General features: G+C 42.7%; 2 protein-coding genes across 2 annotated transcripts; one reads left to right on the top strand and one right to left on the bottom strand.

The window, feature by feature from the left end:
• The first annotated feature begins 9866 nt into the window (after window positions 1–9866).
• On the top strand, window positions 9867–11758 carry sstr1a (somatostatin receptor 1a). Its single transcript, XM_059956573.1, has one exon. It carries the CDS (start codon window positions 10094–10096, stop codon window positions 11186–11188), a length of 1095 nt encoding a protein of 364 aa, XP_059812556.1. The 5' UTR covers window positions 9867–10093; the 3' UTR covers window positions 11189–11758.
• Window positions 11759–14082: 2324 nt separating this feature from the next.
• clec14a (C-type lectin domain containing 14A) lies at window positions 14083–16752 on the bottom strand. The gene has a single exon (XM_059956563.1). The coding sequence runs from the start codon at window positions 16645–16647 to the stop codon at window positions 15322–15324; it is 1326 nt and encodes a 441-aa protein (XP_059812546.1). The 5' UTR covers window positions 16648–16752; the 3' UTR covers window positions 14083–15321.
• Window positions 16753–17764: the final 1012 nt, after the last annotated feature.

Genomic DNA, 17764 nt, shown 5'->3' with positions numbered 1-17764 from the left:
AGGGGAGAGGTGTGGAACAAACGGCAGAGGAGGAGAGCCATGGTGGAGAGTGGAATAGGTGCGGACACACCAGGCCCTGAGACACCAGGCAAGGTCGTTCAATTCCAAACCGTTGGTTTATTGATCATTACAGTATGTCTCTGTAATGCTTCCCACACCTTCTCCTCTCCCTTCCTGTTTTCCCAAACATGATTCGCTTTTCCCTGCCCCCTTCCCACTCTCACCCACAACAGAGACTCATATCAGAGTCAAGTTTATCATCACTCACATTTGTCATGAAATGTGTTGTTTTTTATTTACAGCATCAGCACTCTACTGGAAGGTAATGAAAGAAGTGAAAACTACATATACCAAAAGAATTGTACTTGAAGCTTTAGAAATCTATGATTGTTCTTTATGGTGTTTCTATTCTGTTACTCAACAAATAATACTAGTCCTAGAAGAACTGTATACTGTACTGTATTCGGTGCTCCCGATGTGGCCATTTATACATTGGGGAGACCCGCCGCAGACTGGGAGACCGTTTCGCCGAACACCGACGCTCAGTTCTCCAGCAGTGGCGGGATCTCCCTGTGGCCACACACTTCAATTCCACAGACCACTCCCACTCTGACATGTCTGTCCATGGCCTCCTCTACCGTCAAGATGAGGCCACACGCAGGTCAATGGAGCAATACCTTATCTCCCACCTAGGTAGCCTCCTACCTGCCGGCATGAACATCCAACTCACAGACCTCCGTTGATACCCCTACCCCACCTTACCCCCATCCCTATCTATAATTTCAGTCTGGTTCTCTTTTTCTCTCTTTTCCCCCCTCACTATAATCTCCCCCCAGCCCTACCTTTCTTTCTCTTTTATTTCCCATAATTCTCCACCTTCCCCCTAGCCCACTTCCCTCCAGCCTATCACTTCCCAGCTCTCTACTTCATCCCTCCCCCCACTTCTTATCCCCCCTCGACCATTCCATGTTACTTCACTCCTGATGAAGGGTTTCGGCCCGAAACGTCGTCACTACCTCCTCCCATAGATGCTGTCTGGCCTGCTGAGTTCCGCCAGCATTTTGTGTTTTTATTTAGTCCTAAAAGATGATATTTTTCTTTGCAACAAGAAACAAGTTACAAAGTACAAAACTGCAATGCATGAAATCAAAAATAAAATGTATAATTCTGAAAACACTTCACAAATCAGGTAGATTTTTATTTCACATTTATGACACTTTGGTGGACCCCTGCCACTTTCAGAAATAAATGTTTTGAGATGTAATATTCTCACTGGTCAGAATTGCAGGCTCTGCACAGTCTGCCAACTACTCGTGAGGATCACCTTTAAAATTTAAAATTAGGGCAGTTTTTGCAGCCCTGTCTCACATTTAGCACTACACCCTATGAAGGTCTGGTAACAAAAAAAAATAACACTGGGAAATTTTATGTCAGATCATTTCCATACTTAGAATATGCTTTCATTTTTGTAGAAAGCAATGGATTTGAACTCTGCTCCCATATGTCATTATGTCAATGCCCTCTAAGTATTTGGATTCATTCTGACAATACTGTTTTGAAAAAAATGGAGTAGTTTTTTTCCCTGTTCAAGACAATAGTTACCTCTCAAGACACAACATGTTGGAGGAACTTAGCAGGTCAGGCAGAAACAATGGAAGGAAGTAAACAGTTTACATTTTGGGCTGAGACCATTCAATTGTCCAGATGAAGGGTAATAGCCCAAAAAGCTGACTGTTTATTTCCCTTCATAGATGCTGCCTATTCTTCTCAGTTCCTCCAGTATTTTGTGAGTGTTGCTGAAGCTTTCCAGCATCTGCAGAAGCTCGTTCGTCTCCAATGGTTGCCTCTCAACAAGTAGTACAGAAGATTCCAGCACCTATGCAACCCTGCTATTGTAAATCTTTTCTTCCTATGACACTTCAAAGCTAGTTTTCTAAAAAAAAAATCAATTTGGGATGGGCAGAAATCATAAAGGCAATAATATAAATATATGACTTGCTATTAAATGGTGAGGGGTTAGTGTTGGCCCACCAAATATCTAAACCTATTATGATCCAAATGTTTTAAAGCTTTACAAATTTTAGATCCTAACAAGTCTTAGAATTTAAGATCTCTAGTGTAATATTGCTGCAAGACATAAATATTTGTTTTCAATTATATCAGCTTTTTATTATTCTAATAAACAATGTAAGTATGTTAACTTCTTGTAGAGGCCAAGTCATTGGATAGATTTAAAGAGGATATTGATAGGTTCTTGATTAGCTAGGGCATCAAAAGTTACAGAGAGAAAGCAGGAGAATGGGTTTGTGAGGGAAGATAAATCAGTCATGATTGAAAGCCAGAGAGCAGCCTCGATGGATTGAATAGCCTAATTCTGTTCCTCTGGTCTTATGATCCATTCAACTGTGCAAATGATCATCAATGTTTGAAAATCTGTGTTCCTAGAGGATTAAAAATTGTTGATGTATTGGATGTTTAGTCTTAAGACATGCAAACCAGTTCTATCTATCTCTGCTACATTATTTCCTCCTCTAGAATAATGAGTCAATCAGAGTTTCCAGCTCAAAGTATACTTGTACCCAATAATCACTCCTAATGAAATTCCATCTGGACAGTTCCTGAATCATACCTCTTCCTTAATGCTTCTTTGTTCCCTGTCATGTTATCACCATACCATCCTAGAAGGTGAAAGAATAATCTGGAACACAATTTGACTGCATCACTGGCATTGCGAAAATCAACAAGTCTTTGCAGGAATGTATAATTGACCTCTTTGTTTAATATCCTATTTCTGTAATATTTCTATTGGAAACGGGATAAACTAACCTATGTTCACGTTATCAGAGATATTGGAAATTTCTTGAGTGTTGTTAGAGTAAGTGGCGAGTTTTACAGTATATTGTACTCTGACTTGTATTCTTTTAGGTAGTGGAAAAGCTTTTGAGGAGGCTAAAAGTGAGTTTTTCTCTAAGTATGGCCAGGCTTGGATATGGGCTCATTAATATCCATGTACATCAACCACTGAAAGTTGGCATGCAGGTCTAACTAGCAATTAGAAAGGAAAATGGTACGAGTACACTAATAGAAGGGGGATCTGGGGGAAAGAGTAAAGAAGACTTACTCCAATTACATAGCGTCCTGTAGTGACTACATATGGGATATAATGCTGAGGTGCCTTTTCACTTACAAAAGTATTATCCGCTTGTAACAGAGGGAATCAAAGGTTTGCCAAATCAATTCCTAGGATGGCAGGTTGCCATATGCAGAGAGACCATACAAATTGGGTCTATGTACTGTTGAGTTTAGAAGTGTGCGAGGTAATTTCATTGAGATATACAATCTTCTTACAGGGTTTTACAGCTAAATTGCAGAATTGATATGTCCCCCAGCTTGGTGCTTAAAATAATTGTTCATAGTCGTAAAAAAAATGAGTCACCCATTCAGAAGGGTAAGAATTTTTTTTCATACAAAGACATTAATCTTTTGCAGTTCCTTATCCTAATTTTCAGTAGAGGCTTAGTCACTGGGTATGTCCAAGATAGCAATTAAATTATTTTTGAGTATTTAAGGAGATCTAATGAGATAATGGATCAGGAAGAAAGGGCAGTTGAGTCTACAGATGCTTCCATTTCTTGTTTTGATTCCTGCATAACTGGGAAAGGAGAGGGCAGAACAGTGCCTGGAAAAGGAAGATTAGAGGAACCACATCCACCTTCATATTCAGAGAGTAAATCTTCGAAGTGATGCTTTGCAAGCACCAGAAAGTGAGATTTCTGTGTTTTAGAGAGGGTGTTTTTAGTGAAAGGTGCCATCTATTGCAGCCACACTTGCATTCTCCAGTGTGCTGGAGAGACATGGAGATGTAACTATTCAGGTCAGTTCTCTGTTGTTCTGTAACTATAACACCGAGAGAGATGGAGAGAACAAACTACATTTCACGTTCTATTGCCAAAGCTAAAAATTTGGAGAGACTGTGGGGCCCAGCCGGATTGTGGAACATTTTACAACTAAGCGTGCTGTTTTTTTGCATGCAGATGCAGAATTTGGTTTATTATAACTGACATATGCAATGAAATATATTGTTTTGCAGTATGGCACAGTGCAAGGCATAAAACTTACTGTTCCAAAAATAAACGGTGGACAGTAATGATGTGTGCTCTTCACCATGCAGGAGCTAGGTGCCGAATCTGCTTTGGCTATGAAATCAAAACTGTTTCCATTGCCTCAGGCTCTAACCTGTGTGCGGTGTGCACTCACAGTCAGTTAATATCTCACACACCGTGTCAGAATTTGTGTTAAGAGGTGGTCTGTCTGTGGGTGCTTACCGTTCACACACCCCACCCAGCACCCTAACAAAAGTCCCGCTGTGAGATCCAGTGCTGTGAGCGGGACTTGAAGGGGCAAGGATCGCAGGGCCGTGTGTGGGGTGTTGGTGACTGGGGCACCCAGAGAAAGTAAGCACCTATAGCTGAGCCCCTCAGCAATGTCTGACTTGCTGAATGTGCTTGAATATTTCAGACAGTTGCAAACATTTAAAAAAGAAATCACAAACTATTTTTAACTTGTTAAAACTATCAACGAAAAATATGAAAAGCCAAAAAAAAATGATTAATAAATAGTTACCAATGTCATCCATGGCCACTCGAACTTATTGTGACATTGGGATGGCTGCTCACTGCACCTCTTTTACGCTGGTACCGGAACTCCAGATGGGAGGAGTTTTGAAGTGGAATATAGTTCGTGTCCACCAATAAAGGGCTGATAAGAAGCAAAAGTTGGAAGTAGGTACGTGGGGTAATATCCATAAACCCAATAGATTGGCAGCATTTCTCTGTTAGCTGGAACCTGAGGACATAGGATATGGGTGTGTTGGAACACATGAAAACTGAGTATGAGCGTGATTGATAGCAATGATCTGTAGGTAAGTAACGTGAGTGTGGTGAATTGAGTGGAGTCTGAAGTTGTTTTTGTTAGTGACCTATGACATTTTTAAATGCATCACCTAGCTTGATTACTAATGTAACTGCATCACAACTCCAGACCTGGCACTGACTACCGTATCTTCTGATTGTCCTGCCTTCCAAATATTTACCTAGAAGGACAATGACATCCAACATCCCTTCCCCCACTACCAACTTACCAGAGTACAGAACATCTCTCTTTTCCATCTTCTCTTGCAAAACCTCTTGTACAATGTCCACTGTCCCATCGATGCTATTTTTCAGCGGTTCCTAGATCTGGAGGGTACTCCAGTGCCCTCTACCTCCTCCCCCGAGAAAGCATATTCCCTTTAGCACTGCACTCTAACTTTAAGCATCTTGGTCTGACTTTAATGGAGTGAGGCATACACTGCGATATCCTAAGGTTGGAACACCAGTCGTACTGCAGTGTGGTTGCTGCCAAGCTGGATGTTGAAGCTGTTAAGTGAGCAGTGTGCTGGTGTGCTGCCTGCATTGTAATCAATGGGCACTAGTCATTGTATACCATGAGCCTCACAACTATTTTGAAGTTATGTAATTTAGAGCCCCCGATCCCCACCCCACCAGTCACAAACACCACTCATCTCCAGACAAAATCTGTATAATACAACTCCAATGAACAGAAATGCTTGAAATTAGCTTTTTATTAACCACATAATTATATCATAAGTTTTAAAAACAATGGGTCAGATATTGTTCTGAGAAGCAAATGACATCTCACAGACACATTCCATGGGGTTTTGCACTGTAAATTGCACTAATTGGGAATCCATTCTGTACACTGCCCTTTCTAAGAACCTTGGGAGTTCTGTAATCAATTAATGAATTAGATCAAGATAACTTACATGAGGTGAGCAGTCAAAATGCGGAGAGTTAATTTGAATGTCTAATGCTCAAAAACTGAAATAACGAGGAAGAATAATGGGATTAAGAAAAAGCAATAAATTTTTTAATTATTTTGTAGAGTATCAAATAATTAACAGCTGTAGGAATGAGATTTCACACTTGACAAGTGAATTAAAGTTAATTTTCAGATGTTTTAGCAGTATTACAAATTTAACAAGCATTTCAAACTAGTTCCACTTAAGTAGACAGGTTTTAATGTTTCTGGTGTGTTTGATGATTTTCTAATAGGAAATATACCCCATGAATTGCATTTCACAGCTATCTCCACAGTGTCCTGTCAGAAGGAATTTCTGGAGTGCAGAGCAATTTTGACAGGAAGTTATTGTTCTTGTGTTTGATGAGCAAGTCATCTTTATACAGGTTACATTTTAATAAATGTGCTGTAAGAGTCATCTTTATTTTTTTACAAAATAACATTGACTAGCCACGACTGTACTAAAACATTTAACTACATTCCATTGATTGAGAAAACAGAATTGCTTATATATGTACTACTGTACCATTTCCATTCGTAATTAATCTTCAAATCCAGTACTATTTAATTTGCTGCCAATCTTTGACAATATGTTGAATCTCCAAAATTAAACATCAAAGAAATTGGGCCTTTCCATTTCTTCATCCATTCCAACCATGATACCTAACAACGCTCATCTCATTTGCCTGCAATTTGCTTATATCCCCCATGCCTTTCCTATCCAAGTGCCCTTTAAAGTTTGTAATTACATCTGCCTCCACTATCTCCTCTGGTTGTTCACTCCAGATTTGCATCACCCTCTGTGTTTAAACCTACCCCTCTGATCTCCTTAAACTTTCTTCCCTCTCACTTGTGCTCTCTAATTGTAGATTCTCCTGTGAAAATTATTCTATCTATCCTATCGATGACCTTCATAATTTTTTAACCCTCGATAAGGTCACTCCTTAGCTGCATACATTCAAGTGAAGGTAAGTGCAGCCTGCCCAGTCTCTCCTTAGAAATACAACACAGCATCCCAGACAACAATGCTGGTGAATCACTTCTGCATTCTATCACTACCACAGTGCAGAGAGCAAAATTGGACAAATTCTCTAAGTGGTGGTTTTGGCAATGTTTTGTACAACTGCAACATGAACTCCCAATCTTTTACTCAATGCTTCACACAATGAAACAAAGAATTTTGAATCCTATAGCCAAACACCATTACTGTTTGAATGTTGTTATTCACTTTTAAAAGTTGTTAAGGTACCATATCATTGAAAACTTTAAAATCTTCTATTACTTAGTGAGTTAAATGCTGCGTAATTTTGTATGGACAAATCCTTATGGCAGAGGCAATGCTTTTATTTTAAACTAGGTTTGGTAATAAAGTAACTGGAATATCTATCTATCTAATCTATTTTATCTGTCTATCTGATAAAACAGGAAAAAGGCCCTTCCAGCCCTCCAAGCTGCACCACCCAGCAATCCCCTAATTTAATCCCAGCCCAGTCACCGGACAATTTACATGAACAATTAGCCTACCAACCAGTAGGTCTTCGGACAGTGGGAGAAAATCCAGCTAGTCACGGGGTGAACTTATTAACTTCTTCCAGGCAGTGGCGGAAATTGAACCCTAGTCATTGGTACTGTGAAGCCTTGTGCTAACCGGGACGCTGCCTCCCTTATACTTTGTTCATTATAAAATTATGGGAATTTGCAGTTATTATTATATTAGTTAATATTTACATCGATATTTGTAATAAAATTAGATTGGACAAATGCTAAATTCAGGTGACTGTTTATATGTTTGTTAACACGGATTCGAATTGGTCTGCGAGACAAAGTGAGGCGTGCACAGTAAATAGCCGAGTTTCTATTTTGCGGCTGAGTTGAGACGCCTGGACTGGCCGCCAGTAGGGCCAGCACTGCAGTAAAGAAGGTTCCACACGTTCTCAAAATATTGATTGCTGGCGAATCCCTGCCCTCAACTTCCCCCGGCTGAGAAAGCTTTAAGATTTTTAAATGCTGCAGAATGTCCCCAAAACTTTTATACTCACTAAAGTTTAACAAACATAAAGAAAAACCGATCCCCCTTTTTTTCATAGTTTGACAATCCCTCTAAGTTCAAAGGGGTTACGGATCCTTCGGCAACTTTAAATGTTAATGAATCCTGGTTGAGCTGTGCTCTACAGGAAGACAGGAGCAGCACGAACTCACCGATTTCCTATTACGGGTGTGCCGGCAGGAAAAAAACTGGGAGATCCCGTATGGTAACCTGAGCACAAAATCCCGGACTTGCAATTATTTAAACAGGTAAGTGCCGGTAGTTCCATGTGGCAAAATCATTAAAATATATTTCTTATGCATTAACTAACAAAGAAGGTCTTGCCAGTTTCTTTATAATCGATCGCAGTGTAAATTAAAGACATTGTTTACATGTGTAATACAGCATTTCGCTCACTGAGCAACAGGATATTTTAAAGTTTCCAATAATGCAGCAGAACTACTACTTTCAAAAGTGAGTAATACTTCGAGGGAAAAAATGCATATAGCAGATGCATATAAACAGCGTGTTCATTTGTTCCTACTACAGTGATTTTTGGAGTTTAATCATTCAACTTATTAAAACAATATGAAAATTATCCACATTTAAATATATGAAGTTCTTACAAAGTAGTTTCTAGGGATTGTGGTTCCCCTGGCTGTAGTAAAAGTGTTACTTTAAGGGATAGTCCATCCTTAGCTGACATGAAAAGAGATTTCTTCATCCACAGACTAGCGAATCATTTGGATTCTCAAAAGGGGGGGCTGTGGTGGCTAAGTATATCAAGAATATGTTTTAAGAGTTTAGGGAAATCAAATGATATGCGATTAATGCAGGAAAGTGACAGTGAGGTAAAAGACGTACGTTGGGACGATCGCGAGGAAGCGAATGGCCGGATCCTTCCGTTTCCTGTTCTTCTGTTCTTATTTAATTGAATCCAAAATACCCAAACCCCGGCCAATATCGTTATCTTTTTTAGCAAGTAAAGGTGAAGTTGATATAAATAAATTTCTGAGTGAAAGAGCATGTTTGGTAAGGCACATCCAAATGTCAATCTGCGGTTCCCGCCGTGTAACAGCGAAGATAAGGTATAAATGCCATTCTGATCAAAGTCTGGTGATTGTAACAACATTTTTATGAAAATTAAACACATTGCTAGATTAATGACACGGAAACGGGAAAGAGCGCACCCGGCGATCGATTACAGTTTGAACATTTGAGTCAGAAATTAAATTAGTCATGAAATCAAATGTTGTGCACCGTACTCACAAATACAGCTCTGCAAACAGTAGTCATGGGTGATTACTGGTATTTGTTTTAAGAAATTGCCTCCTATGGAGGCGGTTGCTTCTGGTTTCACTTTCACAGGGCTATCAAAGCATTGCGAATTTCATCGCTCACTTGTTCAGACGAGGTTGCAAAACGCAGAAATGATGGGGCTAAAATAAAATCATTGCGAACGGATCGAAGCCCCTCGTATCCTGCTAAATATGGAATCCAGAGAAAAATAATCAGATATATTAATGACCGGCTTTGGTTCAGGTGACAGCCTCAATTTACACAGTTAGTCTGAAATAGGCTGCCATGCAATAAGTTATTCTGATTGTACAGTTCATCTTGTTTAATTGTGAGCCCGTAGGTTTCCCACAGCACTGTCTTTCTCGCATCTAACTTTTACAGTGCACAGCCGAACGCCGGTCTATGTGCATTGCTCAGTTATCGCGCATTGTATGACAAGCTGGACACGTGACTCGCAATTTGCACCAATACCTGAAGAAATCGGAGAGTTGGCTTTCGTGATTGATTGTTTGCATAAAGCTGCGATCCGCGTAGCTCATACAAAGTCAGCTGCGCACCCACCTTACGGGCATTGGATCCACTGCACGATCTCAGGTCTCCGAAAGCGGCGTTGTGCCTTGCGGCGGACAACCACGCCACCTCTAGCCGCAGTACAATAGTGAGAGCTGCCAGGCTGCCATTGCTGATGTTTGCCTGTTAATCATTGACCTGTTAAATATACAGCAGCTTGTCTGCGAGAGAGGATCGGGCATCGTCTCCAGACTTTTGCTGGAGCGTCCGACACTTGAGAAGTCGGAATGGTCGGAACGGATAAAAGCAAAGAGGAGATGTCGTACGCATTGCAGGCGAGAAACGGGCAAGCGAGGATTTGAGAAGGAAAGCCTTTACGATAGTTTCTGAGGATACAGTATGTTGTCCAATGTCTCTGCCAACCCAGACGATGTCATGAACGGTGCCAATTTTACGCACAATGGGACTACAAGCGGCGCGTCTAGTCGCGCTATCTTCATCTCATTCATCTACTCCGTCGTCTGCTTTGTTGGATTGTGTGGGAATTCCTTGGTCATATACGTGATCCTAAAGTATGCCAAAATGAAGACGGCAACTAACATCTACATCTTGAACCTGGCCATCGCCGACGAGCTGCTCATGTTAAGCGTGCCATTCCTGGTAACATCCACCTTGCTGAACCACTGGCCCTTCGGCTCGTTGCTCTGCCGCCTGGTCCTCAGCGTGGATGCGGTCAACATGTTCACCAGCATCTACTGTCTCACTGTTCTCAGTGTGGACAGGTACATCGCGGTGGTGCACCCCATCAAAGCTGCCAGTTACAGAAGACCCACCATAGCTAAAATAGTCAACCTGGCCGTGTGGCTCCTGTCCATACTGGTGATCCTGCCCATTGTCATCTTTGCAGACACGGCCCCCAGCTCTGACGGCTCGATCATCTGCAATATGCAGATGCCAAAGCCTGACAGGCAGTGGCTTGAGGTGTTCGTGGTCTACACATTCCTAATGGGGTTTCTCATCCCCGTTGTTGCCATCTGCCTATGCTATATTCTCATCATTGTCAAAATGAGAGTGGTTGCCCTTAAAGCAGGGTGGCAACAGCGCAAGAAGTCGGAGAGGAAGATCACCTTGATGGTGATGATGGTGGTGACTGTGTTTGTGATGTGCTGGATGCCATTTTACATAGTTCAGTTAGTGAAGATATTTCTGGGACGACAGAATCTGACCGTCAGCCAGCTCGTGGTCGTCTTGGGTTACGCCAACAGCTGCGCCAACCCCATTCTTTACGGCTTTCTCTCGGACAACTTCAAGCGGTCGTTCCAGAGAATCTTGTGTCTCCGGTGGCTGGACAATGTGGTGGAGGAGCCCATAGATTACTATGCCACGGCCCTCAAAAGCAGGGCGTACAGCGTGGAGGAGTTCCAGCAAGATCAACTGGAATCAGAGAGTGTCTATCGCAATGGCACGTGTACCTCAAGAACAACCACCCTCTGAGGAATCGCGGGGCAGCGAGGAGAACCCAACAAAGGTGCTCTCCTTTGGCTCGATAACTCGATTAGTGGGACAGATTTCTGCCTCTCTGTTCTGTTTTCTGGTCGCGTCCCCTGCTGTAATGCTTTAGGTTGTGAAGAAATATAACAGGTTTAGTAAGGCCGCGATCTCTCGCCTATTTGAACTGTTCAGTCGCTTTTATATGCAATACATAATATGAAATTTCTCTCTAATTCATCTTAAGCTTAATTCAGATAAGAATTGTCGCGTTTAAACCATGCTGGAAACTTTGTGTTGATGTTGGCTAGAATCGTTTAAAAATGTTGCTATGTGCGGACTTCTTCGGTGTGTCAATGATGTAGTATTTCAAAACTGATTAAATTAAAGTTCCCCCCCCCCATTAATTTCTCACCGCCTTGCTACACGATGGCCAATGACTCCTTAAAACTAGACAGTGAGAGGTAGTTTGTAATATTTGTTTGACTGATGCTACAGGATTTCTGCCTTCTTTCATCAAAGGACTCTTATCTTTCATCGCCCATAAAATTACGCTCTTTAGGCAATTAACTGTTTTTCTTTAATGGCGCTCTCCATAAAAAAAACTAATTGGCAAAATGACGTTTGGTACGTAAGAACTCACTTGAGCCTTAAAGCCAAACAATACGATGTTATTACTGTTCTGCGCTTTATTCAAGTGGGAAGCCATTCTGGGAGAATAACTTTGGCCCATCCAGATTGTGAGCAGTTTCGCTTTGGGTCGCCCTTTAATACCCGCCCCACCCCCATCAGGTTGCGGCAGCGTTAAATACGCAAACACGAGGAAATCTGCAGATGCTGGAAATCCAAGCAACACACACAATGTACAGGAAATGTACAAGAAGTACAGTCGACTGTGCTTCTCCCTATAGATGCTGCCTGGCCTGCTGCGTTCCACCAGCACTTTGTGTGCGCGGCATTAAATACAGGGGTTTTTAAAAATTTAGTTAGGGAAATTAATTTGCTAAGGAAATTCAATTAAAGTTGATTGCAAGTAAATTAAACACGGACTTCGAAGTAAAGAGAGCTTTATTCACGATATCGTAGGGACTGGAACTCCAAATAATACAGAGAGCACTGCTCCTTTTATAGATGTACAAATCGATTGCAAAAGCAAAGGTTGTTTGATTAACACTGTGAATTACAAAATATAAGCTAGGTTCACACGCAGTTCTCTTGTGATAAGCGATACCCATAGCAACAGCCCTTTTTAAAAAAAAAAATCAGTCCTGTATGCAACTTTGTATTAACAGTTTGTCTCGTTTCCTTACAGGGTAAGTATCTGCAAGCATTTATTCTAAGACTGGTTCTGCTAAAATATAAAGCCATATCTCCCACAAACTAAGCCGGAAACTGGTTTCCTAATTCGAAAACTAATATTAACCCTTTGTCTATCAAAATCTTTAACTCACACAATTTTCCTTCACATTTACAATATTAAGATCTAAAACGTCCGTGCTTTTCCGTCAATACCTGATGATTCATCTTTGACCGAGTGAACAAACAGATATACATTCCTAACTCTCACTACATTGAAGCCTCAAATAGTCAGCAGACAACTAATTTATGGTTCGGACGGATCATTTGACTGTGAATTGATAACTCCCCCCCCCCCCCCCAATGCTGCTTTCTTACTACAAACGCCACGTATGCCCCCCCCCCATTGCGTTTAGGAAGACTACTGCTGAACTAATAAATTGATAAACATCCTCCCTGAATTACTTAGCTCTGAGAAACTCCGGGCTTTGGCCGAATTCTTGCAACGTTCCTCTAGTTAGTAAGTATGAAAAGGCACAATCAAATTCATGCTAAGATTTACCGGAGAGAATGCGTAATCTCTTTTCCCATCTCTGACACTTTCCCCCCATCTCTGGACGTCTTTACCAACCTTCTGAACTTCACAGTTATCTTGACCGTACCTCTTCCCACCTTGCCACTTATAAAACTGATATTCCCTGCTCTCAGCTCCTCCGTCTTCGCCACATCTGTTCTCATGCTGACGCTTTCCATTCCAGAACATCTGAGATGTCCTTTTTTCCAAAACACGGGGTTTCCTTTCCACCACCTTCGATACTGCCCGCGTCTTTTCCACTTCTCGCTCATCTGCCCTCACCCCATTCTGCCGCCGTCACAACAGGGATGGAGTTCCACTTGTCTTAGTGCCGCACCAACTTCTGTGTCTAGCACAACACGCTGCGTAATATCCGCGATCTGCAACCGATGCTATCAGAAAGCACAACAACCCCCCCCCCCACCCCGCGCTTTTCAGAGGAATCGCACTCTATGCGACTCCCTGTCCACTCTCCCCTCCCCACTTATTCCTCTCCTGACACTTATCTTTCAGGCGGAGCCAGTGCTATGCCTGCCCCTGCATCCCCCTCCCTCTGTCGGTATCCGGTGCTGCTGGTGCGGCCTCTTCCACAACGGCGAGATCGGACGCAGACTGGGGGACGGATTGTGAAGTACCTTTGTTCTGCTAAAGACTGGACTTTACAGTGGCCACCCAACTCATTTCGACTTCCCATTCCCTCCGCTGCCATGATGAGGCCAAACTCAGGTCGGAGGAGCACACCAATTTAATGTAAAGTCCGTCTTGGTAGCTTGCAACCTCGCGTCATGAACATCCCCGCCCTTTTTTCAATTTCCCATTCGGGTTACCCTCTCACTCTTACTCTTTTCCTCACCTGCCCACCACCTCCTTCCGATTCCCTTCCTCCCTCCCTTTTTTCGGAGGTCCACTATCCCCGTCTATTAGACCTCTTCTTTGGCCCTTTATCACGTTCACCTATCACCTCCCAGCTTCCTACTTCATTCCCCTCCCCACCCACTTACTTTCCTCCCTTCACCTATCACCTGCTAGCTCACCCCCCCCCCCCCCTCCCATCTTCTTATTCTGCCTTCTGCTCTCTTCTTTTCCAGTCGTGATAAAGTGTCTGCCCGGAACATTATTTCCTGCCATCGACTCTGCCCGACCGGCTGCCTTTCCCCAGTATTCCGTGTGTGTTGCTCAGCATTACCACGATCTCTAGAATCTCTCGTGTTAATATCTGTCGTTCATTTTCATGAGGAAACAAGGCAGTAAATCCTTCGGCATGGAACACACTAGTGATTCATATCCAAGCTGCAATCTCCTTGATGGTCACTGATGTAATATTGCCTGGCAGGGCCTCTCAGGAAAATCTTGTTTAAAGAATGTGTTCGCTTCAAAACCGATGCTGTGTGGGTTTTTATTTTGCCACAATGTGCCCTGCGAATGTTGACCACTAGACTGGATCGATCCATTCTCTGACTAATATAAATAGTACGTTTATGTTCCGCGGAGATCGTCGTTAACTTCTTTAACATTTAAATTCAAATACACATATCCATTTAATATAAACTCGCAATAAATTTGGGGTGCATCCCTTTCCTCTGGTGTGGAGTGTTCGTATTTTAACAGCATCCGTGCAGCCGCGTGTTTCCTGGAAACGAGATTTACTCATCAGATCAATGTCAACAGAACTACGTGGTTTGTGTTGCCTATTGAATTCTCGCGCCTGTTGGCATATTTGCACAGCTAGTAACTAAATGACCACGTTTTCTGTATGTCCCAGTCACTGTAATGTTTATACAAATCTACTGGAAGCATCCAAGTCAGCCAGAGGATTACAGAGTAATTCACACAATTTCAGTCGGCGCGCCGAACCATTCCGCTTGAGCAATGGACAGTCGTCGTTTTGGACTGAGACCCTTCAGCAGGACTGAGACGTCAACTGTTTGTTTCTCTCTATGAGTGCCGCCTGATCTGGAGTTCCTCCGCCGATTTGCGTGTGTTGCTACAGATCTCCAGCAACTGCTCTCTCTCTCTCTCGTATCTCCATTTGAAATACCTAGGCATATATATGATTCAACATACAATGGATAAGTAACACAGGCACCATTTCTGTCGTCCAGCCTTTTAGAACTGTCTAGTATTACTTGAGTTTCCTTTACAGGAAAGGTGCTGGCCACTTTGACTGACCATTGCACTTTAAAGAAAGATCTAACGCACATTTAAGTGAACTTGGACACTGGGCCAGTTATGGGTCACAGCGTTAGACAGAGCACCTCCGTGTGGTTCCTCACTGTGCTACCGAAACACTTATTTCACCATTTTCCTTGGGCAAGTTAAACTCTTTTTCACTCGCCGGAGGTGTCTCCATGTAATGGTTTTCATTTGTAATATTTATGGTGGTATTCTCTGGGGCGTTTTCGTCTTCTCGGAGCGCAGAATCCGCATTTTTGATTTCCATTCGAAATGCCTGAAGTTGCTTTTCCTGAGCACCCTTGTTCTCCCGCTTCATGATAATTATAACCGCAACTGCAACCAGCAGCATCAGAGCTAGGACCCCAATAAAAACTTGGTAGAGCAGGAAGGGCGCGTTAGAGCGGGCCTCGCTCTCTAAGCCTCTGACATCTGAACGAAAGGTGGTCGTAGAATTGTCAGCATGGCCGGGCAAAGTTATTGATGAAGTGGGCGCTGATATTGAGGTAGCAGGGGAAATGGGGTTGGCAACTGGGATCTCAACTTTCAGGAAAGTCCCGTACGACGCGTTGAAACTGTTTTCCAAGTCTGCCTCGGAAACGCATCTGTACAGATGAAGATTCGCTGAGAAACCCTTGTCACAGAAACAGAAGTCCTCCTCGGCCGTCCGAAAACATCTATTTTGACAAAAGTCATTTTTTGTAATTTCCCCACAGCTGTTGCATAGAGATTCCAAGTTTCCCGAATATAACCATTTAATTTGCCCCCGCTGTAGCCCACATCTCACAGCAACTGACTTGCCATTGCTGCAAGTAATGAGTGCAGCCGAATCTCTGGGAACACGAGGGAAGAACTGGCTGCGAGTGTGTAAAGGAAGGCTGTAAGCGACCGTTCCCACATCAGCACTTAGGCTTTCGCACAACTGATACTTACAGATGAAACCTTCGCAACTTTTGGCGTTACACGCTAAAGCATTCCACTTGAGTTGTACTCGTGTTGTGAAGTTTGCCACAAGTGCCACGCATCTGTCGTGAGTGCAGGTTTGCAGCGGTTCCTCGATCCAGGGGTTGTAGGTGGAACTGTCATTCCCGCTGATCCATGTAAATCCTCGCAGGGGCTGTTCAGCGATGTAACACTGTTTGACCTTCAGGTGAAGTCCAATCCACAGGTAATGGGGCTGGAGCGAGGCATTCGCATTTCTTGCTAAAAGCTGCCGAATGTTCTCTGCTTCGCGCTCACTCTCCATGGAGGTAAGAACTCCTTTGTTAGCTTCACACCTCTCCTTTGCCCGGGCAAAGGAACCTCCATCCCAGTGCAAACTGTAACACGTCCCGCCGTTGCAAAACGTTTGTGTTTGGGAGAGAACACCAGACCTTTCCAAGTAGTTCTGGAGCCAAAGCAAAACGAAGAACGAACGAAGCATGTCAGCTCTCCCCGAAGCTGTTTGCTTTCGCACAACTTTCTCAAATCCAAAGTAAAAAAAAGCTGGCTTGACTACACTTGATGCGGACTTCCCGCTGGTCGCAGATCTAGCTGAAGTACGCCCCAGCTCCAAGGGGAAATCTGATAAACGTAGTTCAAATTGTGTATCCGGTGGCCTGACGACAGGAAATAGGAACTTTTGGTAGGCACACTTTAAAGGGACACTCAGCAAAAAAAAACCTGCAGACATGGAGGCAATGTTTTGCTAGTCACTGGAAGCTAAATGGGCTGAACTGGACATAAGAGAAGATAGAATAGATTTTTCTTATATTAAGGAACCAAGGGAATCAATGCAGGATATCACAAATACTTAAAATGGCCAGGGTTGTTAGCGGACAGAGTAAGGCAGATAATAAATGATCCGGCGTTCATACAAATTGGTGCAAATATGAACTGATGGCAACTGCACAATACTGTGTGAGAGCGGCCAGTCAAGGGGCCGATATAACTGACTGTTACAGGAAGGTGTATAGTTCCAGTCAAGTTTTTATTTCAGAAATTATAAATAGACGAATGAATCAATCAGATAAGCAACAATAATGGAAAGTCTGGATTGCTGATGTTCTTGAACCTTTTTTAGTATTCAACAGATTAAAGTGTGGATATGCTTAATAAGATAAAAGTCTATGGTATTACAGGAAAGTTACTAACATTGATGGGAGCATTGGCTGATGGGCAGGAGGCAGAGTGGGAATAAAGGTAACCTTTTCTGATTGGCTGCCCTGACGTGTGGTGTCCTGCAGGGGTCAATGTTTGGGACTGCTTTTTATTACTTTGTATGTCAATGATTTGGATTATGGAATTGCTGGCCAAGTTTGCAGATGCCATGAAGATAGGTGGAGGAGCAGGTAGTGTTGAGGAAGCTGTGAGGCTGTAGAAGGACTTGGGCAGATTAGGAGAATGAGCAAAGAAATGGCAGATGGAATACAGTGTTGGGAAGTATATGATGATGCAGTTTGGTAGAAGCAATAAAAGCATAGACTATTTTATAAATGGGGTGAAAATTCAAAAATTTGAGGTGCAAAGGGACTTGGGAGGAAGACAAATACAAAGTTAGC

This window comes from Hypanus sabinus, chromosome 2 (genome assembly GCF_030144855.1).
Source record: "Hypanus sabinus isolate sHypSab1 chromosome 2, sHypSab1.hap1, whole genome shotgun sequence".
NCBI classification, from domain to species: Eukaryota; Metazoa; Chordata; class Chondrichthyes; order Myliobatiformes; family Dasyatidae; genus Hypanus; species Hypanus sabinus.
This window is presented reverse-complemented; position numbering and strand designations above follow the sequence as displayed.